This window comes from Oncorhynchus mykiss, chromosome 26 (genome assembly GCF_057628025.1).
Source record: "Oncorhynchus mykiss isolate SJ-2025 chromosome 26, ASM5762802v1, whole genome shotgun sequence".
NCBI lineage: Eukaryota > Metazoa > Chordata > Actinopteri > Salmoniformes > Salmonidae > Oncorhynchus > Oncorhynchus mykiss.
Window position 1 is genome coordinate 44,464,589 of NC_143047.1, and position 21,672 is coordinate 44,486,260.

Below are 21,672 nucleotides of genomic sequence, written 5' to 3' on the forward strand. Positions count from 1 at the left end.
AGACAGAAAGAAAGAGAGAGAGAAAGAGAGAGAGAGAGAGAGAGAGAGAGAGAGAGAGAGAGAGAGAGAGAGAGAGAGAGAGAGAGACAGAGAGAGAGACAGAGAGAGAGAGAGACAGAGAGAGGGAGAGAGAGAGAGAGAGAGAGAGACAGAGAGAGAGAGACAGAGAGAGAGAGAGAGAGAGAGAGAGAGAGAGATCAAAGAGAGAGAGAGCGAGACATCAAAGATGATAGGACTGTGCATGTCATAGAGATCACCTAATTCTATTTAATGATGTGGTGCATGTAGTCTGGGCTGATGTAACATATGTTAGAGATAGTAAACATGTATTAAAATGTCACTCCACATTGATATATTAGTTGAAAATACAAAATACAGATTTAAAAGCCACACCGTGGAACCACTCAAATAGAGTTGACACGCTGCATTAAGTCATAGGCAAAACATAGTACGTGATGTCATTTGGAATCAGCAGATGTGATCTTATATATCTTGCTGATCTATCACTGTACGGTTTCTGTTACTCAGAGGTGGCTGTGACAGATGCACCATGACACATCATCTTGGGTTTAATGAACAGAATAATTTACAGATACAGCAGCATGGTTGCTTCAGTCTTTATCTGGTAGAGAACAAATAGTGACCTCTGCTGTTAAATGTTGGTCAAACAGCTGTTCAAAAAAAAATATTCATCAAATATTTATATTTAAATACACACGATGAGCCTACAATTTGACAAAGAAATCCACCCAATTTTATAAAACTGCATTGTTGGTTAAGGGTTTATAAATATGCATTTCACGGTAAGGTTAACACCTGTTGTATTCGGCGCATGTTAAAATGCAACAACCACCCGAGCCACTTCCTGTTCACCCCTCTATCATCCAGAAGGCGAGGTCAGTACCCGAGCCACTTCCTGTTCACCCCTCTATCATCCAGAAGGCGAGGTCAGTACCCGAGCCACTTCCTGTTCACCCCTCTATCATCCAGAAGGCGAGGTCAGTACCCGAGCCACTGCCTGTTCACCCCGCTATCATCCAGAAGGCGAGGTCAGTACCCGAGCCACTTCCTGTTCACCCCTCTATCATCCAGAAGGCGAGGTCAGTACCCGAGCCACTTCCTGTTCACCCCTCTATCATCCAGAAGGCGAGGTCAGTACAGATGCATCAAAGCTGGGACCGAGAGACTGAAAAACAGCTTCTATCTCAAGGCCATCAAACTGTTAAACAGCCACCACTAACATTGAGTGGCTGCTGCCAACACACTGACTCAACTCCAGCCACTTAAATAAATGGGAATTGATGGGAATTGACGTAAAATATATCACTAGCCACTTTAAACAATGCTACTTAATATAATGTTTACATACCCTACATTATTTATCTCATATGTATACGTATATACTGTACTCTATATAATCTACTGCATCTTTATGTAATACATGTATCACTAGCCACTTTAAACTATGCCACTTTGTTTACATACTCATCTCATATGTATATACTGTACTCGATACCATCTACTGCATCTTGCCTATGCCGCTCTGTACCATCACTCATTCATACATCTTTATGTACATATTCTTTACCCCTTTACACTTGTGTGTATAAGGTAGTAGTTTTGGAATTGTTAGTTAGATTACTCATTGGTTATTACTGCATTGTCGGAACTAGAAGCACAAGCATTTCGCTACACTCGCATTAACATCTGCTAACCATGTGTATGTGACAAATAAAATTTGATTTGATAATGCAATTTGATTTGAATTTTGATTTGAGAGTGGATTGATAACGTTGGTTAATACTATCTCAGAATGTAATGCCTTATGAAGACTGTAGATGTCGCTGATGAAGAGATTGAGTTTTGAGTCAAAGATAGTGAGGAAACGAGAAAGCCGACCTATTTATTTCTCTAAATTCGATAGTGGCACAGACATAAATAATACTATTTTCATAAATCACACGTATACAACTAACGTATGAATAGCTATGTTTTTAATTTAGGTGTATCGTCTTGTCTGAAATCATTTATCATTGTCTGAAAGCAATTGCTGAATATTGGCTATGCGGGAACTTTTGTCGTCGAATATCTTTGCTCCTGCGGTCACGTGCCTGCAAACATTTAGAACAGGAAGTGATACTGTAGCATCAAGGAACCCACAATAAAATACACAACAATGAGATTATTTAGATAGCTTCAGGTTTACTTCAGTTGTAAAGAAGCATCCAAGCTCTCGGAAAGATACACTCTTTCAGCCATTGAAGAGAAGAAGGGCCCTGCGGTGGAGGTTTTGTTAACAGGCTAACTTGAGTCGAAGTCGGACCAAGCCCCAAAATGACTGCATCTGTGTTTTTCGGGTGTACATTCATCGCTTTCGGCCCTGCCATTGCACTGTTCTTGTTTACTATTGCCAGGGACCCACTCCGAGTGATATTTCTTATCGCCGGGTAAGTAGCTAGTGTAACGTTAACTAAATAAATAGATAGCAAGCAAACCATCTAGATTTGGATAGTGTAGCCTTCTAGCCAACAGCAGTTAGCCGTATATGAGAACTAGGTAGCCCAGAGGCTAATGCTAAATCACAAACAAAACCTCTTTCTTTTTGGTCACACATTTCCGGACATGTGCTTTTGCTGTATTAGAAATATTGACCCTGTTAAGTTTCTGCAAATGCTAAACACAAACCACTGTTAGTTGGAGAGCTACTGGTCGCGCAATGTTTTGTTCCAGCCCAGCACTAAACCTAAATAGTCGCACATGCGCGACTACAGGTACCCCACCCCCCTGTAGACAATACAGTCATTCATGTATGTACTAGTTTATGTACTATGTACTATGTATGTGGCTATATGAGAAGTGTAAAATGTGTATGACAGGGGTACCTTGCTATGTATGTATTATGTTGAGTGTGTATTGACCAGTGTCTCTTTTGTATACAGCAGTACTATGTGTCTAAAAAAAAAATCCTATTGGGAGACAAGTTCATCCAATCCTAAACTCTTGTCCATTTCAGTGTGTGTGATGAACCTTTATTTTATGAGTGTTTCTATACCTAGTGTTAAACTCGTGTTCTTTTTTCTTCTTCTCTCTCTCCCAGGGCGTTCTTCTGGTTGTGTTCTCTGCTGCTGTCTTCACTAGTGTGGTTCATCACCGTTCAGATCAGCAACAAAGAGAGTTCCTCCCAGCAGAAAGGACTGCTCATATTCGGGGTGGTGCTCTCCGTGCTGCTGCAGGAGACTTTCCGCTTTGGCTACTACAAGCTGCTAAAGTAAGTCGCAGACCTGGGCTCAAAAACAGACCTGGGTTCATTTGCTTTAGCCTGTGTGGAGTGCTACATAGTCAGTGATGGCTGTTTTTTAAGGTCACCTATGGGTCAATTTAAGCCCGACAAGCTCAAATCAAACCCAGATAAAGTATTTGAAATGATTTCAAATAGTATTTGAACCCAGGTGTAATAAGCCTATCCCATGACCTGCTCAGCGATGCTGCTGCTCTACATTCTGGTCTTATATCCCTCAGGGGGGTTTTCCAGACTGTAAAGTCCATTGTTGAGAGGAATATCAGTGCTTTCAGAAAGTATTCACACCCTTTTTGAGTTATTCCACCTTTTGTTTTAAAATGGATAACATTTTATATTATTGGTCTCTGGCCTTGTGGAGATGTGGATTTATGCCCAACTCTTCACGAATGCACACTAAACTTCTGTTAGAACGCTCTATTTTAATATAGGGCCTATTTCCCTTATGCATTCTGCCATTTCTTCCTAGAAGGGGCGGCAGGGTAGCCTAGTGGAGCGTTGGACTAGTAACCGGAAGGTTGCAAGTTCAAACCCTCGAGCTGACAAGGTACAAATCTGTCGTTCTGCCCCTGAACAGACAGTTAACCCACTGTTCCTAGGCCGTCATTGAAAATAAGAATTTGTTCTTAACTGACCTGCCTAGTAAAATAAAAAAAATAAGCATTATACTGCACGGCAATATTATTCTATAGCTCCTGTGTTAGCAGTTAGCATTATACTGCAGCACTATATTATTATATAGCTCCTGTGTTAGCAGTTAGCATTATACTGCACGGCTATATTGTTCTATAGCTCCTGTGTTAGCAGTTAGCATTATACTGCACGGCTATATTGTTCTATAGCTCCTGTGTTAGCAGTAAGTTGCTGTTTATCCATCCAGTTCGGTAGGAAAAGATTTGAAAGGTATTTTAGGAAAACCGTTTCCACACGTAAAGGCGGTTATTTTCCTGTCTCTAGCCGGCCAGAGTGAAACGTTGTTTCGGTGCACAGAATCATCGTAACACTCACGAGTTAGAGATTCTGTTTCATGCTGTTAATGCTTGCCTTTATTCAGACTTCTCATATTGGATCAGAGCTCCGTGTGTCTTGTCTGTGTCGTTTATTTGTGCGGCAGGAGCGCGCTCTCCGTTGCTCACCACTATGTTACTGGGTTGCCGTCATTCGCCGGTTCCGTTCATGTAAGAATTCATGATTGATGTTTAACGTGTGCCCAATTTTTAAAGGGTACGTGGAAGTGGTTCCGTCTGTTTTAGACAGGATGTAGTAATGGGGTAATTAATGAGGACGACAGTTGAATTTTGTTTACCAGTTATGTGCATACTCGTCATTGGACATGGGTATGGCCCACCAGTTTTGGGATTTCTGGGTAGATTGGGGAGGGTGCTTGAGCCAGATCCACCCTCTACCTATAAGAGCTATGGAAGCTACAGGATAAGCCCGTTGATTTAGTTTGAGAAGTCTATTGTCTACCTGTTTGTGTTGTCAATAGGAATTGCTGGCTATCACACCTTTGCACCAGGACCTTCTGCATCCTTCTGAATATTTGCCCTCAAGACTGCATCTCTACGTTACCCAATGGTTACACACAATACCTCATTTCAAAATGGAATTATGTTTTTTCAAAAAAATTTACAAAATTAAAAAACGAAAAGCTGAAATGTCTTGAGTCAGTAAGTATTCAACCCTGTTGTTATGGCAAACGTTCAGGAGTAACAATGGGTTTAAATAAGTTGCATGGACTCACTCTGTGTGCTATAAATGGTGTTTAAGAAGATTTTTGAATGAATACCTCATCTTTGTACCCCACACATACAATTATCTGTAAGGTCCCTCAGTCGAGCAGTGGATTTGAAACACAGATTCAACCACAAAGATCAAGGAGATTTTCCAACGCCTCACAAAGAAGGGCACCTATTGGTAGATGAAATAAAAAAAGCAGACGTTGAATATCCCTTTGAGCATGGTGAAGTTATTAATTACACTTTGGATGGTGTATCAATACACCCCAGTCACTACAAAGGTACAGGTGTTCTTCCTAACTCAGTTGACAGAAAGGAAAGAAACCACTCAGGGATTTCACCATGAGGCCAATGGTGACTTTAAAACAGTTACTGAGTTTAATGGCTGTGACAGGAGAAAACTGAGGACCGATCAACATCATGGTAGTTACTCCACAATGCTAACCTAAATGACAGAGTGAAAAGAAGGAAGTCTAATAAAAAATATTCCAAAACATGCATCCAACAAGGCACTTAAGTAATACTGAAAAGAATGTGGCAAAACGCTCAACTTTTTCTCCTGAAAACAAAGTGTTATGTTTGGGGCAAATACAACAGATTACTGAGTACCACTCTCCATGTTTTCAAGCATAGTGGTGGCTGCGTCATGTTATGGGTATGGCTTGTAATTGTTAAGGACGAGTTTTTCAGGATAAAAAATAAATGGAATGGTGCTAAGCACAGGCAAAATCCTAGAGGAAAACCTGGTTCAGTCTGCTTTCCACCAGACACTGGGAGATGAATTCACCTTTCAGCAGGACAATAACCTAAAACACAATGCCAAATCTACACTGGAGTTGCTTACCAAGATGACGGTGAATGGCCGAGTTATAGTTTTGACTTAATGATAGCGGATGGACGCTTAATGATAGCGGATGGACGCTTAATGATAGCGGATGGACGCTTAATGATAGCGGATGGACGCTTAATGATAGCGGATGGACGCTTAATGATAGCGGATGGACGCTTAATGATAGCGGATGGACACTTAATGATAGCGGATGGACACTTAATGATAGCGGATGGACACTTAATGATAGCGGATGGACGCTTAATGATAGCGGATGGACGCTTAATGATAGCGGATGGACGCTTAATGATAGCGGATGGACACTTAATGATAGCGGATGGACACTTAATGATAGCGGATGGACGCTTAATGATAGCGGATGGACACTTAATGATAGCGGATGGACACTTAATGATAGCGGATGGACACTTAATGATAGCGGATGGACGCTTAATGATAGCGGATGGACACTTAATGATAGCGGATGGACACTTAATGATAGCGGATGGACACTTAATGATAGCGGATGGACACTTAATGATAGCGGATGGACACTTAATGATAGCGGATGGACACTTAATGATAGCGGATGGACACTTAATGATAGCGGATGGACACTTAATGATAGCGGATGGACGCTTAATGATAGCGGATGGACACTTAATGATAGCGGATGGACACTTAATGATAGCGGATGGACACTTAATGATAGCGGATGGACACTTAATGATAGCGGATGGACACTTAATGATAGCGGATGGACACTCAGTGATTCGACGATAGTTTGACTTAGTTTTTAGTGTTGGAGAAACGTGGAAACTGTAGTATAATGAAGGGTTGGGTTTGGGTGCTACTATATTTGATGATACTGTAGTTTGATTGTTGTGCTATTTCTTTGTTTTACAGGAAGGCAAACGAAGGCTTGCTCATGTTGAGTGCAGAGGAAACGATGCCGATCTCCATACGGCAACTAGCCTATGGTATGTGGAGGAAGACCGAAAATTACCTCGTGCATAACATTATGAATAGAAGCAGATGGAAGATATTAGCGATTATGAATAGAAGCAGATGGAAGATATTAGATTATGAATAGAAGCAGATATTAGCGATTTATGAGTAGAAGCAGATGGAAGATATTAGAGATTATGAATAGAAGCAGATGGAAGATATTAGCTTTGAGGCAGAGTTTTGTAGCCTCTGTGGTAGCAGTTATCATGGTTCATATTACATTAAAACCCTCATAGCTGTTATTTTAGACCGTAGAGTGCCATTACATCTTTCCCTGTTGTTGTCTGTCTCCCCAGTGTCTGATAGTGTCTCTGTTTTCCCCAGTGTCTGGGCTGGGGTTCGGCTTCATGAGTGGAGCGTTCTCAATGGTCAATATCCTGGCCGATTCTGTTGGCCCCGGCACCATTGGTATCCATGGAGACTCCCAACACTACTTCCTGTCCTCAGGTACTGTATGAGTCTGCCATGTTTTAAAATGTACTTAATAGCCTGATACCACACAGGAAGACATGTTTTATTTCACTAACTTTCCTGACGGTAGTCTTTTATTTTTATTTATTTTTATATTTTACCCTCCTTTACTCCCCAATTTCATGAGATCCAATTTTCATCTTGTCTCATCGCTGCAACTCCCTAATGGGCTCGGGAGAGGCGAAGGTCGAGTCACGTGTCCTCCGAAACATGACCCAACAAACCGTGCTTCTTAATACACGCTCACTTAACCCGGGAAGTCAGCCGCACCAATGTGTCGGAGGAAACGCAGTTCTACTGACGACCGAAGTCAGCCTGCAGGTGCCCGGCCAGCCACAAGGTGCTCGCGCAACCCAACGAGCGGCTGCGTTGCCAAGGGCAAAAATTGAAGTCCTTTCTATTGGTGACGCAGATCGCGCTGCAAGTCCTGCCTCTCTCATCTCATTGGTTTATAGAAGCAGGTACCCACGTGCCATCTCCTCATTGGTTTATAGAAGCAGGTACCCACGTGCCATCTCCTCATTGGTTTATAGAAGCAGGTACCCACGTGCTGTGCCATCTCATTGGTTATACCCACGTGGGTGACTGAAAGACTAATGAGGTCGGTGGCGGTAATGCACCTAATTTTACGAAAGTCTCAAATCGCAATATAAAGTCCAGAGAAGAAAAAACCTGGAAGCAGGAGAGATGACTAGAAACGATTCGCTAGACAGTTTTATGGGTGGATTAATTGTCGGAGTAGAGGACCTTGTGCATTTCAGGTAAAATAACAACTCAATGTTTATATCCCAGGACAAATTAGCTAGCAACAGCAAGCTAGCTAAATAGGACAAATTAGCTAGCAAGTGCAAGCCAGCTAGATAAATTGCCATGAATGTTTAATGCTTCTCGACCTCTCCCCAAATTAATGTAATTGGTTCAGAGTTTGTTTTGATATTTTAACATGCGTGTCTTGAACGCGTTTGGTGTGGAGGGACAAAATACAGTTATGCACGATGGCGCACACGTACGACGGTTTGGGTTCCGTGTTAGACCGCTGCACCACTAGGGAGGCCTAGTAGTCATTTTTCTGATTGACCTGAGGCTAACTCTGTCTCCCTACAGCCTTCATGACCATGGCCATCATCCTGAGGCTAACTCTCTCTCTGTCTCCCCTACGGCCTTCATGACCATGGCCATCATCCTGAGGCTAACTCTCTCTCTGTCTCCCCTACGGCCTTCATGACCATGGCCGTCATCCTGAGGCTAACTCTGTCTCCCTACAGCCTTCATGACCATGGCCATCATCCTGAGGCTAACTCTCTCTCTGTCTCCCCTACGGCCTTCATGACCATGGCCATCATCCTGAGGCTAACTCTCTCTCTGTCTCCCTATAGCCTTCATGACCATCATCCTGAGGCTAACTCTGTCTCCCTACAGCCTTCATGACCATGGCCATCATCCTGAGGCTAACTCTCTCTCTGTCTCCCCTACAGCCTTCATGACCATGGCCATCATCCTGAGGCGAACTCTCTCTCTGTCTCCCTACAGCCTTCATGACCATGGCCATCATCCTGAGGCTAACTCTCTCTCTGTCTCCCCTACAGCCTTCATGACCATGGCCATCATCCTGCTCCACATGTTCTGGGGTGTGGTGTTCTTTGATTCCTGTGAGAAACAACACTGGTGGTCTCTGGCTGTGGTCGTCATCAGCCACCTCCTCGTCTCCTGTCTGGTAAGTCAGAAAAGAGACAGAAAGGATGGCTGGATGGATAGATAGACCGATACAGTAGATCATTGTGTTCATGCTGTAGGTGGACTTGACTGATGGGTTGATGAATAAATACTCAGAAGTAAATGTGTGTTGACAGTAGTCTTACATCCTAGTACTTTTTCTTACTTAGGAACATCTTCATCCCCGTTGGGACATAATGTCACAAAGACTCCTCCACTGATTCCTGTCCTTCACCACAGCACTTCAAATGGGACAAAACATGTCCCCATAGTAACTCAGCCGTTGTTGTCATGTCTCTCCCCAGATGTTCTAGAACCCTCAGTATTTTTTTTCTCCCAGAGGTTCCTGAACCAGAACCTTCTGTAGGAATTTCCCCGGAGATCCAAAACTCATCAGTCTTTGTTATTTCTCTCCCCAGACGTTCTAGAACCCTCAGTATTTTTTTTTCTCCCAGAGGTTCCTGAACCAGAACCTTCTGTAGGAATTTCCCCGGAGATCCAAAACTCATCAGTCTTTGTTATTTCTCTCCTAGACATTCCAGAACCCTCAGTACGTGGGCAGCCTGGTTCCCACCTACATCATCGTGTTCCTCGTGGGTCTCTGGGCGTTCTTCTGCTCCGGGGGATCTCTCCGGAACCTTAAACTCTGCCTTACCTGCAAAGACAAGGACTTCCTGTTGGCCAACCACCGGCCCAGATAACAGAACACCACTAAAGACACACACACACACACACTGTATGGGGACGCTATCCAACAGGACACAAACAAATAAATAAGTTAAAGACAAACTGGGTCAACGATATGTCTCTCCCCTTCCCCACCATGTGTTCTGTGTTTGTGGTGCTGGGGACTGGAAATAGGCTCCAGGGTTGTAGTTCAGAGTAAATATTGTTTAAACACCTTTTTTTATTTAGTGAAGGGCAGATGTATTACACTGCATTAGCATTAGTAATAATCTAGAGGATCCTTCTTTTGTTACCACTACATCCTTGGCAGACACTGCTCAGAATGGTTGATTAACTTTTTACAGATGGACGAGGGAACGGTGACGAACACATTTTATCTGTGTGTAGTTTTAAAATGTAGGGTATGTAGTTCCTTAAGGAGACGGTACCTATTTGACACCAGACGGGTCTCTGGATCTGTGCCTTCTACAGTAATGATGAGGCAGCTTAGTGTTTTGGCCCTGTATCCATAAAGCATCCGAGTAGAAGCGCTGATCTAGGATCAGACCCCCCCCCCCCCCCCCCATGTAATCTTATTCATTATAATCTAGGATCAGACCCCCCCTCCTCCCCATGTCCATGTAATCTTATTCATTATAATCTAGGATCAGACCCCCCCTCCTCCCCATGTCCATGTAATCTTATTCATTATAATCTAGGATCAGACCCCCCCCCCCCCCCCCATGTCCATGTAATCTTATTCATTATAATCTAGGATCAGACCCCCCCTCCTCCCCATGTCCATGTAATCTTACTCATTATAATCTAGGATCAGACCTCCCCCCTCCGACCCCATGTAATCTTATTCATTATAATCTAGGATCAGATCCCCCTCCCCATGTAATTTTATTCATTATAATCTAGGATCAGATCCCCCCCTCCCCCATGTGATCTTATTGGTTCTGATCTGAAAGGCTAAACTGATCCTACAGTAGATCAGCAGGTCTAAACTGATCCTACAGTAGATCGGCAGGTCTAAACTGATCCTACAGCCGATCGGCAGGTCTAAACTGATCCTACAGTAGATCGGCAGGTCTAAACTGATCCTACAGTAGATCGGCAGGTCTAAACTGATCCTACAGTAGATCGGCAGGTCTAAACTGATCCTACAGTAGATCGGCAGGTCTTAACTGATCCTACAGTAGATCGGCAGGTCTGAACTGATCCTACAGCAGATCAGCAGGTCTAAACTGATCCTACAGCAGATCAGCAGGTCTAAACTGATCCTACAGCAGATCAGCAGGTCTAAACTGATCCTACAGCAGGTCTAAACTGATCCTACAGCAGATCAGCAGGTCTAAACTGATCCTACAGCAGATCAGCAGGTCGAAACTGATCCTACAGTAGATCAGCAGGTTGAAACTGATCCTACAGTAGATCAGCAGGTCTAAACTGATCCTACAGCCGATCAGCAGGTCTAAACTGATCCCACAGTAGATCAGCAGGTTTAAACTGATCCTACAGTAGATCGGCAGGTCTAAACTGATCCTACAGTAGATCGGCAGGTCTAAACTGATCCTACAGTAGATCGGCAGGTCTAAACTGATCCTACAGTAGATCGGCAGGTCTAAACTGATCCTACAGTAGATCGGCAGGTCTAAACTGATCCTACAGTAGATCGGCAGGTCTAAACTGATCCTACAGTAGATCGGCAGGTCTAAACTGATCCTACAGTAGATCGGCAGGTCTAAACTGATCCTACAGTAGATCGGCAGGTCTAAACTGATCCTACAGTAGATCGGCAGGTCTAAACTGATCCTACAGTAGATCGGCAGGTCTAAACTGATCCTACAGTAGATCGGCAGGTCTAAACTGATCCTACAGTAGATCGGCAGGTCTAAACTGATCCTACAGTAGATCGGCAGGTCTAAACTGATCCTACAGTAGATCGGCAGGTCTAAACTGATCCTACAGTAGATCGGCAGGTCTAAACTGATCCTACAGTAGATCGGCAGGTCTAAACTGATCCTACAGTAGATCGGCAGGTCTAAACTGATCCTACAGTAGATCGGCAGGTCTAAACTGTTCCTACAGTAGATCGGCAGGTCTAAACTGATCGTACAGTAGATCGGCAGGTCTAAACTGATCGTACAGTAGATCGGCAGGTCTAAACTGATCGTACAGTAGATCGGCAGGTCTAAACTGATCCTACAGTAGATCGGCAGGTCTAAACTGATCGTACAGTAGATCGGCAGGTCTAAACTGATCGTACAGTAGATCGGCAGGTCTAAACTGATCGTACAGTAGATCGGCAGGTCTAAACTGATCCTACAGTAGATCGGCAGGTCTAAACTGATCCTACAGTAGGTCTAAACTGATCGTACAGTAGATCGGCAGGTCTAAACTGATCCTACAGCAGGTCTAAACTGATCCTACAGCAGATCAGCAGGTCTAAACTGATCCCACAGTAGATCAGCAGGTCTAAACTGATCCTACAGTAGATCGGCAGGTCTAAACTGATCCTACAGTAGATCAGCAGGTCTAAACTGATCCTACAGTAGATCAGCAGGTCTAAACTGATCCTACAGTAGGTCTAAACTGATCGTACAGTAGATCAGCAGGTCTAAACTGATCCTACAGTAGATCAGCAGAGATTCTTTATAAATATACGGCCCTAGATTGTCTTTGTAAATGAACCTTTAAGTGTTTCATCGATATCAGACCTGTGATGTTTTGTATCCAGTTCGTGTTTCTGTCTCCTGCTGTGTTAGTCGTCAGTCTGGCAGGGCAGTCTGGCAGGGCAGCCGTGTCGTTCTCCTGTTTTAGATGAGTCGGTAGTACGATACAATACAACAGTGTTTTGCATATCAACAACTTACTTTTCATAAGCTCCCCCCAAACAAAAGCAAATTCCTCCCGAGAACGAAAGCAGCATATTAGGATGACATTGAGTTAGGATTTTTTGTTTGTTTGTTGTAAACATTAAGTTATGAGTTATGTTTCAAAAATGAAGTTCTGATTGAAACTGAAAATATGTCAGATGTGGTGTGTTTGTTGTTTGATAGTCCAGATGAATATATTCGGCCTAAAACCTACACAAATATAAATATTGACCTGATGATGATGATGAGACTGTTTTTATATGAATGATGTGCTTTACATACTGATTAGTGCTGCTAAGCTAAATGTTTATTTTATTTGTATTCATCACACTGACCTCAAGGGTTGGTCTGATCTAGTTGGCTTTAGGACGGGTGTTTATGGGTTGGACATACAGGGGGTCGGTTTCCCCAGACCCAGGTTAAGCTTATTTCTGGACTGAAAAGCACTTTTAACTTTTAAAAGAATTCTCAATTGAGAATGCTTTTTAAAAAAAAAAATTTTTTAGAAGTGGCTTAACCTTTTGTCTGAGTAAACAGACCCAAACTGTAGCACCCTGTTCAGTCCTGACTTCTATTTTAGTCAAATATTCCCATTGAAATCAATGCAAACTGATGACAATCCTCCCTTTCAAATATTCCCATTGACATCAATGCAAACTGATGACGATCCTCCCTTTTCAAAGAAGACATGCCCTTGAGGAACAAATGATTGAATATGTACATGTACCACGTTGTTGTTGATGAATTAGCTGATTCTTCTAGGCAGTGAGGAAGACCTGTGGGGAAACAAACAATCCTTTAGAGATCTCAACGGAAGTTAGTTTAAACTAGGCTGCAATAATTTAGTGACAAAATGAAACGAGTCACCTCACTTGTCGTTGTTTTAAAATGTTTTTCCCTGTGACCTGGGTCATATATATATGGAGCTGTACAGCTTTAAACATAATAGTGGAGAACTCCCAGCCAATAGTATCAGCCTCTCAGGGTTGAAGGTCACGGATATGCAAATGAGCTGTATGTTTCTGTTTTGACTTGTGCCTGCGTGCACCCTGTTGTTTCACCATGCTTCTGTATTGATATAAATGTAAAAGTAGTAGCACGTCGTTCTCCATTGTTCTCAAGTTAATTCTACTGTGTCATCAAGAGCACAACAACCTGTATGTACATAGGTGATGACAAAACTGTTCCCTCTGATTTTGTTTTTAAAACGTGTATATAATATTGTTTCTAAATGACTATTTAACCCTCTATGATCTTACATCTCCTAGTTTCCATTGTACATAGGAAAATAAAACTGTTAAAGAAACGTTTGAGGTCCTTTAACATCTGATGGAGTTATGTCTTGTGTTGGGCCGATGGAGTTGGGTATTGTGTTGGGCTGATGGAGTTGGGTCTTGTGTTGGTCTGATGGAGTTGGGTCTTGTGTTGGGCTGATGGAGTTGGGTCTTGTGTTGGGCTGATGGAGTTGGGTCTTGTGTTGGGCCGATGGAGTTGGGTATTGTGTTGGGCTGATGGAGTTGGGTCTTGTGTTGGTCTGATGGAGTTGGGTCTTGTGTTGGGCTGATGGAGTTGGGTCTTGTGTTGGGCTGATGGAGTTGGGTCTTGTGTTGGGCTGATGGAGTTGGGTCTTGTGTTGGTCTGATGGAGTTGGGTCTTGTGTTGGGCTGATGGAGTTGGGTCTTGTGTTGGGCCGATGGAGTTGGGTCTTGTGTTGGGCTGATGGAGTTGGGTCTTGTGTTGGTCTGATGGAGTTGGGTCTTGTGTTGGGCTGGTGGAGTTGGGTCTTGTGTTGGGCTGATGGAGTTGGGTCTTGTGTTGGGCTGATGGAGTTGGGTCTTGTGTTGGTCTGATGGAGTTGGGTCTTGTGTTGGGCTGATGGAGTTGGGTCTTGTGTTGGGCTGATGGAGTTGGGCTGATGGAGTTGGGTCTTGTGTTGGGCCGAAGGAGTTGGGTCTTGTGTTGGGTCTTGTGTTGGGCTGATGGAGTTGGGTCTTCTGTTGGGCTGATGGAGTTGGGTCTTGTGTTGGGCTGATGGAGTTGGGTCTTGTGTTGGGCTGATGGAGTTGGGTCTTGTGTTGGGCCGAGGTCCTATAACCAACTTGAGTGAACTCTACTCTCATCACTGTTGGGTCAGGATCATCATAACCAACCTGAGTGAACTCTCTCTACTCTCATCACTGTAGAGTCAGGTTCATCATAACCATCCTGAGTGAACTCTCTCTACTCTCATCACTGTAGAGTCACGTTCATCCTAACCATCCTGAGTGAACTCTCTACTCTCACCATTGTAGAGTCAGGTTCATCATAACCAACCTCAGTGAACTCTACAGAGACAGGGGGAAAGAGAGTGTGAGAGAGAGTGGGCTAGAGAGGGAAGGGAGGGAGAGAGAGAGGGCTAGAGAGGGAAGGGAGTGAGCGGGAGAGGGCTAGAGAGGGAAGGGAGTGATAGAGAGAGAGAGGGCTAGAGAGGGAAGGGAGTGATAGAGAGAGAGGGCTAGAGAGGGAAGGGAGTGATAGAGGGTAGAGAGGGAAGGGAGTGTTAGAGAGAGAGGGCTAGAGAGATTGAGAGGGCTAGAGAGATTGAGAGGGCTAGAGAGAGGGAGAGGGCTAGAGAGATTGAGAGGGCTAGAGAGAGGGAGAGGGCTAGAGAGATTGAGAGGGCTAGAGAGAGGGAGAGGGAGAGGGCTAGAGAGAGGGAGAGGGCTAGAGAGATTGAGAGGGCTAGAGAAAGGGAGAGGGCTAGAGAGAGGGAGAGGGCTAGAGAGATTGAGAGGGCTAGAGAGAGGGAGAGGGCTAGAGAGAGGGAGAGGGCTAGAGAGAGGGAGAGGGCTAGAGAGGGAGAGGGCTAGAGAGAGGGAGAGGGCTAGAGAGAGGGAGAGGGCAAGAGAGAGGAAGAGGGCTAGAGGGAGGGAGAGGGCTAGAGAGAGGGAGAGGGCTAGAGAGAGGGAGAGGGCTAGAGAGAGGGAGAGGGCTAGAGAGAGAGAGAGGGAGAGGGCTAGAGAGAGGGAGAGGGCTAGAGAGAGGGAGAGAGAGGGAGAGAGAGGGAGAGAGAGAGAGAGGGCTAGAGAGGCGGAGAGGGCTAGAGAGAGGGAGAGAGAGAGAGAGAGAGGGAGAGAGAGAGAGGGCTAGAGAGGCGGAGAGGGCTAGAGAGAGGGAATGAAGAGAGAGAGAGAGAGAGGGCTTAGAGAGAGGGAGGGAGGGAAGGGCATCTGGTTTGTGTCTTCTCATGTTCATCCCCATCAGATGGACCTGAACACTCGAGTTTCTGATCTGACGTAACGAAGCCCCTGTCTGTCCCCTCCTCCTGTCTGTCCCCTCCTCCTGTCTGTCCCCTCCTCCTGTCTGTCACCTCCGCCTGTCTGTCTCCTTTGCCTGTCTGTCCCCTCCGCCTGTCTGTCTCCTCTGCCTGTCTGTCCCCTCCGCCTGTCTGTCCCCTCCGCCTGTCTGTCCCCTCCGCCTGTCTGTCCCCTCCGCCTGTCTGTCCCCTCCGCCCGCCTGTCTGTCCCCTCTGCCTGTCTGTCCCCTCCGCCCGCCTGTCTCTCCCCTCCGCCCGCCTGTCTGTCCCCTCCGCCTGTCTGTCCCCTCCGCCTGTCTGTCCCCTCCTCCTGTCTGTCCCCTCTGCCTGTCTGTCCCCTCCGCCTGTCTGTCCCCTCCTCCTGTCTGTCCCCTCCGCCTGTCTGGCCCCTCTGCCTGTCTGTCCCCTTTGCCTGTCTGTCCCCTCCGCCTGTCTGTCCCCTCCGCCTGTCTGTCCCCTCCTCCTGTCTGTCCCCTCCTCCTGTCTGTCCCCTCCGCCTGTCTGTCCCCTCCGCCTGTCTGTCCCCTCCTCCTGTCTGTCCCCTTTGCCTGTCTGTCCCCTCCGCCTGTCTGTCCCCTCCGCCTGTCTGTCCCCTCTTTCTGTCTGTCCCCTCCGCCTGTCTGTCCCCTTTGCCTGTCTGTCCCCTCTGCCTATCTGTCCCCTCCGCCTGTCTGTCCCCTCTGCCTGTCTGTCCCCTTTGCCTGTCTGTCCCCTTTGCCTGTCTGTCCCCTTTGCCTGTCTGTCCCCTCTGCCTGTCTGTCCCCTCTGCCTGTCTGTCCCCTCTGCCTGTCTTTCCCCTCCGCCTGTCTGTCCCCTCCGCCTGTCTGTCCCCTCCTCCTGTCTGTCCCCTCCTCCTGTCTGTCCCCTCCGCCTGTCTGTCCCCTCCGCCTGTCTGTCCCCTCCGCCTGTCTGTCCCCTCTACCTGTCTGTCCCCTTTGCCTGTCTGTCCCCTACGCCTGTCTGTCCCCTCCGCCTGTCTGTCCCCTCTGCCTGTCTGTCCCCTCCGCCTGTCTGTCCCCTTTGCCTGTCTGTCCCCTCCGCCTGTCTGTCCCCTCCGCCTGTCTGTCCCCTCTACCTGTCTGTCCCCTCTGCCTGTCTGTCCCATTTGCCTGTCTGTCCCCTTTGCCTGTCTGTCCCCTTTGCCTGTCTGTCCCCTCTGCCTGTCTGTCCCCTCTGCCTGTCTGTCCCCTCTGCCTGTCTGTCCCCTCTGCCTGTCTTTCCCCTCCGCCTGTCTGTCCCCTCTACCTGTCTGTCCCCTCCTCCTGTCTGTCCCCTCCACCTGTCTGTCCCCTCCGCCTGTCTGTCCCCTCCGCCTGTCTGTCCCCTCCGCCTGTCTGTCCCCTCTACCTGTCTGTCCCCCTGTCCACAGTCTCCTCCCAACATGTCCCCCCTATGCTCACGTCTCCTTACAACTGATGAAACTAGACACACAATGGTGGAGGGGCACAAAGCGGCCGTGGGACATGGGAGCGCCCCCAGGAACTCTCTAAAGGGGATTTGGTCAAAGCCCTCTTCTCTCTGTGAGAGTCAGTCACACACAGACCCACTTCCTCTCTCTGTAACCAGAGCCCTCTGTGTGAGAAGCATCCGATTCACATTCAAATCCTACACTTGAGATCATGACCACCAGACCACCATTGCTCCACATTTTTAAAAGTTTTACTCGTTGGGTATTGAGTTTCATTTGAACAATTGCCCGACCTTGGCGGGCTTACTACCTCTGAACTTGCCTGGCTAGCCAGAGAGAGAAGAGGATTGGTTCCTTCCTTAGGGTCTAGTTCCTCTCAAGGTTTCTTTCTTCCTTTAGGTTTTTTCCTCCACTGTTACCCTAGACTGTTACCCTAGACCAGGGGTGTCAAAGTCAAATGGACGGAGGGCCAAATAAAAAAATCAGCTACAAGACGAGGGCCGGACTGTTCGAATGTTCATTGAAAAATTTTTAAATGACGCATATAGTCTAGTGAACCTAATTGAACCTACTGAAAACCTAACAAATATATTACAATATGATCAGATAAATAAAGCAATATTTTCTTATGGCTCTGTCAGTAATCTTTAATTTTCAACAGACACAAAAGACAAATTTCCTTTATATAAATATCCCCATAACATGAACATTAAATGAAAGAAACCGGTATTCAAGGCACCATCAGTAGACTATATTTTCTATTTTAGCAAAAGTGGGCTAAATTTACTTCAAAGAAAAAACAATAATAGCAATTTTCTATCATCCACTCAACTGAAATATTTTTAAAATATAATTGGATTGAAATACAAAAAAATAAAGTGCAAAAATCTATTAATCAAAAACAACACTTTGTTTAAGGAGAAGTAACATGCAGTGAAAACAAATATTAAATTTTAACTTTTAAACTTGAACTGAGTAAAAACTCTAAATATGTGATTGCACAGTAATGTTCACTTGTTTGAGGTTGAGGGTGATACTTGGTGGTGTCCCATCTTTTCCACAAGTTCATCAATGTTCGGGGTAAGGCTCTGAGCTGAAGAAATCCTCAGAATTGAGTGGAGGTGTTCAGCAGTAAGTCGACTTCTGTGTGATGTTTTGTTCAGGTTCATCAAAGAAAACAGTTGTTCACACAGGTATGTGCTGCCAAACATAGACAACGTTTGAGCAGCCTGGATGCGCAGCTGGGGCATTGTGCCGGGGAGGAAACGGGCGAACTCCGCAGCACCCACTGCCGCATATTTTGCCCTCAGTGCATCATTGCATTGGAGGTCAATCAACTCCATTTGGAGGTTTGGTGGTGAGCTTTCCACGTCAACAGCAAATGGGTTACCGAGCAGTTCCAACCTGCTTTTTTGTGCTTCAAAGTCAGCAAATCGGCGTCGAAAGTCAGCGGCAAGCATACCGATTTTATCAGCCAACTGTGTGCTCGGGAACGCACTGGTAGAGAGCTTCTCTTTCATGGTCTGGCAGCTGGGAAAGTGGCTCAAATTTTCTTTCCGCATCTGCGTCTCCCACAGAGTCAGTTTGGTTTTAAATGCCTTCACTGTACTGTACATATCAGAGATGACACGATCCCGACCCTGCAGCTGCAAGTTTATTGCATTCAGATGACTCGTAATGTCACACAGAAAAGCCATTTCACACAGAAACATTTCGTCTCGGAGTTGTGTTGTGTCTTTCCCTTTGCTGTCCAAGAACAGACAAATCTCCTCACGAAGCTCGAAACATCTTTGAAGCACCTTTCCCTGGCTTAGCCATCGCACCTCTGTGTGATAAGGCAAATCACCATGCTCCGTTTCTAACTCCGTCAGAAATGCCTTGAACTGGCGGTGATTCAAACCTTTGGCTCTGATAAAGTTAACTGTGCGCGTGATGATGCTCATTACATGCTCCATTTTCAAGGCTTTACCGCACAACGCTTCCTGGTGTATGATACAATGATAAGCTGTCAGCTCACCTGTCGCGTTTTCCTCTTGCATCTTTTCCCGTATCTTCGCCACCAGTCCGCTCCTGTGTCCACACATCGCAGGTGCTCCGTCGGTTGTCAAACCCACGAGTTTTTCCCAAGGCAGCTCCATCTCATTTACACATCTTGACACCTCTTCATACAAATCATGCCCCGTAGTTGTGCCATGCATAGGACGTAAAGCCAAAAACTCCTCTGTCACGCTTAGGTTGGAGTCCACTCCGCGGATGAAAATTGACAACTGGGCAATGTCAGAAATGTCGGTGCTCTCATCCACAGCCAAGGAATATGCAATAAAATCTTTTCCCTTTTTCACAAGCTGCTCTTTTAGATTGATGGACAACTGGTCTACTCTCTCGGCAATGGTGTTTCTGCTCAGACTCACATTTAAAAAGAGTTGCCTTTTTTCTGGGCAAACTTCGTCACAAACTTTAATCATGCAGTTTTTGATGAAATCCCCCTCCGTAAATGGCCGGGCTGATTTAGCGATCTCTTCTGCCAAAATAAAACTGGCCTTGACAGCAGCCTGGCCTTGTGATTTGGCTTTTTTGAACAGAGCCTGTCGAGATTTGAGGCCTCGTTTTAATTCCTCTGCCTTTTGTAGCCTTTGTTCCATGTCCATATTCTTGTTTTTGTCCGCGTGTTTCGTTTCATAATGTCGTCTCAGATTATACTCTTTCAGTACCGCCACACTTTCTCCACACAGAAGACACACAGGTTTTCCAGCTACCTTCGTGAACATATACTCCGACTCCCACCTTGTTTGAAACCCCCGGTTCTCAGTATCCACCTTCCGTTTTGCCATTTTTGATGGGTATCTGAAAGTTAATTTTACTGTGATGCTGACGACTGCTGTGCCAATAAATATTGAAATGAAGCAGCCTACTGCTCGGTGCGTCACCTTTGCATTGTGGGAAATGTAGTATTGGTGCGTGTAAAAGATCTGCGGGCTGCCGGCTTGCTGCGGGCCGGTTCTAATAATAAATCAAGATCATCCCAGGGGCCGTAAAAAACCTTCTTGCGGGCCGGATGTGGCCCGCGGGCCTTGACTCTGACATATGTGCCCTAGACTGTTACCCTAGACTGTTACCCTAGACTGTTACCCTTGACTGGCTCTTTAGGGTGGTCAGATCCATGTTGAGGCTGGTTCTTTAGGGTGGTCAGGTCTATGTTGAGGCTGACTCTTTAGGGTGGTCAGGTCTATGTTGAGGCTGACTCTTTAGGGGGTTCAGGTCCATGTTGAGGTCGGCTCTTTAGCGTGTTCAGGTCCATGTTGAAGCTGGCTGTTTAGGGTGTTCAGGTCCATGTTGAGGCTGGCTCTTTAGGGTGGTCAGGTCCATGTTGAGGCTGTTCTTTAGCGTGTTCAGGTCCACTTTGAGGCTGGCTCTTTAGGGTGGTCAGGTCCATGTTGAGGCTGGCTCTTTAGGGTGTTCAGGTCCATGTTTTGCTAAAGCTTTGTAAAGAAGAATGTTCAAATAAAATCTGATTGATGGAAAATTTGTTTTGCAATGTACAATTAAATTTTTCTCTCTCCCCTGTCTCTTTTCCCCCTCTACCCCCCATCTATCTCCCCCTCCTCTCTCTCTCTCTCTCTCTCTCTCTCTCTCTCTGTCTCTCTCTCTGTCTCTCTCTCTCTCTCTGTCTCTCTCTCTCTCTCTCTCTCTGTCTCTCTCTGTCTCTCTCTCTCTCTCTCTCTCTCTCTCTCTCTCTAACTCTCTCTCAATTCAATTGAATTCAAGGGGGTTTATTGTCATTGTAACGTGTTAACATTGCCAAAGCAAGTGAGGTAGATAACATACAAAAGTGAAAAACAATAATAATGAACAGTAAACATCACATTCACAGAAGTTCCAAACTAATAAAGATATTACAAAGGTCATATTATGGAAATATACAGTGTTGTAACGATGTACAAATGGTTAAAATACAAATGGGAAAATAAATAAGCATAAATATGGGTTGTGTTTACAATGGTGTTTGTTCTTCACTGGGTGACCTTTTCTCATGGCAACAGGTCACACATCTTGCTGCTGTGATGTCACACTGTGGAATTTCACCCAGTAGATATGGGAGTTTATCAAAATTGGGTTTGTTTTTGAATTCTTTGTGGATCTGTGTAATATGAGGGAAATATGTCTCTCTAATATGGTCATACATTGGGCAGGAGGTTAGGAAGTGCAGCTCAGTTTCCACCTCATTTTATGGGCAGTGTGCACATAGCCTGTCTTCTCCTGAAAGCCAGGTCTGCCTACGGCGGCCTTTCTCAATAGCAAGGCTATGCTCACTAAGTCTGTACATAGTCAAAGCTTTCCTTAAGTTTGGGGTCAGTCACAGTGG

General features: G+C 45.5%; 1 protein-coding gene across 2 annotated transcripts; it reads left to right on the forward strand.

Moving 5' to 3' along the window:
- Positions 1-1,865: 1,865 nt before the first annotated feature.
- aph1b (aph-1B gamma-secretase subunit) lies at positions 1,866-9,847 on the forward strand. Of its 2 annotated transcripts, XM_090223235.1 has the most exons (6): positions 1,866-2,447; positions 3,098-3,268; positions 6,773-6,846; positions 7,199-7,321; positions 8,932-9,059; positions 9,592-9,847. In XM_090223235.1, the coding sequence occupies exons 1-6, from the start codon at positions 2,335-2,337 to the stop codon at positions 9,757-9,759; spliced, it is 777 nt and encodes a 258-aa protein (XP_090079361.1). In that variant the 5' UTR covers positions 1,866-2,334; the 3' UTR covers positions 9,760-9,847. The 2 variants fall into 2 exon arrangements, with proteins under 2 accessions (XP_090079361.1, XP_090079362.1); XM_090223236.1 differs by lacking the exons at positions 8,932-9,059; positions 9,592-9,847 and adding an exon at positions 8,450-8,886 and having other exon boundaries at positions 2,101-2,447.
- Positions 9,848-21,672: the final 11,825 nt, after the last annotated feature.

Bases quoted from the DNA above. Each gene is read 5' to 3' on its own strand.
- aph1b (XM_090223235.1), top strand. From the start codon at position 2,335: ATGACTGCATCTGTGTTTTTCGGGTGTACATTCATCGCTTTCGGCCCT. The intron at 7,322-8,931 runs GTACTGTATGAG...TCTCCCCTACAG, and splicing joins ACACTACTTCCTGTCCTCAG to CCTTCATGACCATGGCCATC. The intron at 9,060-9,591 runs GTAAGTCAGAAA...TTTCTCTCCTAG, and splicing joins ACCTCCTCGTCTCCTGTCTG to ACATTCCAGAACCCTCAGTA.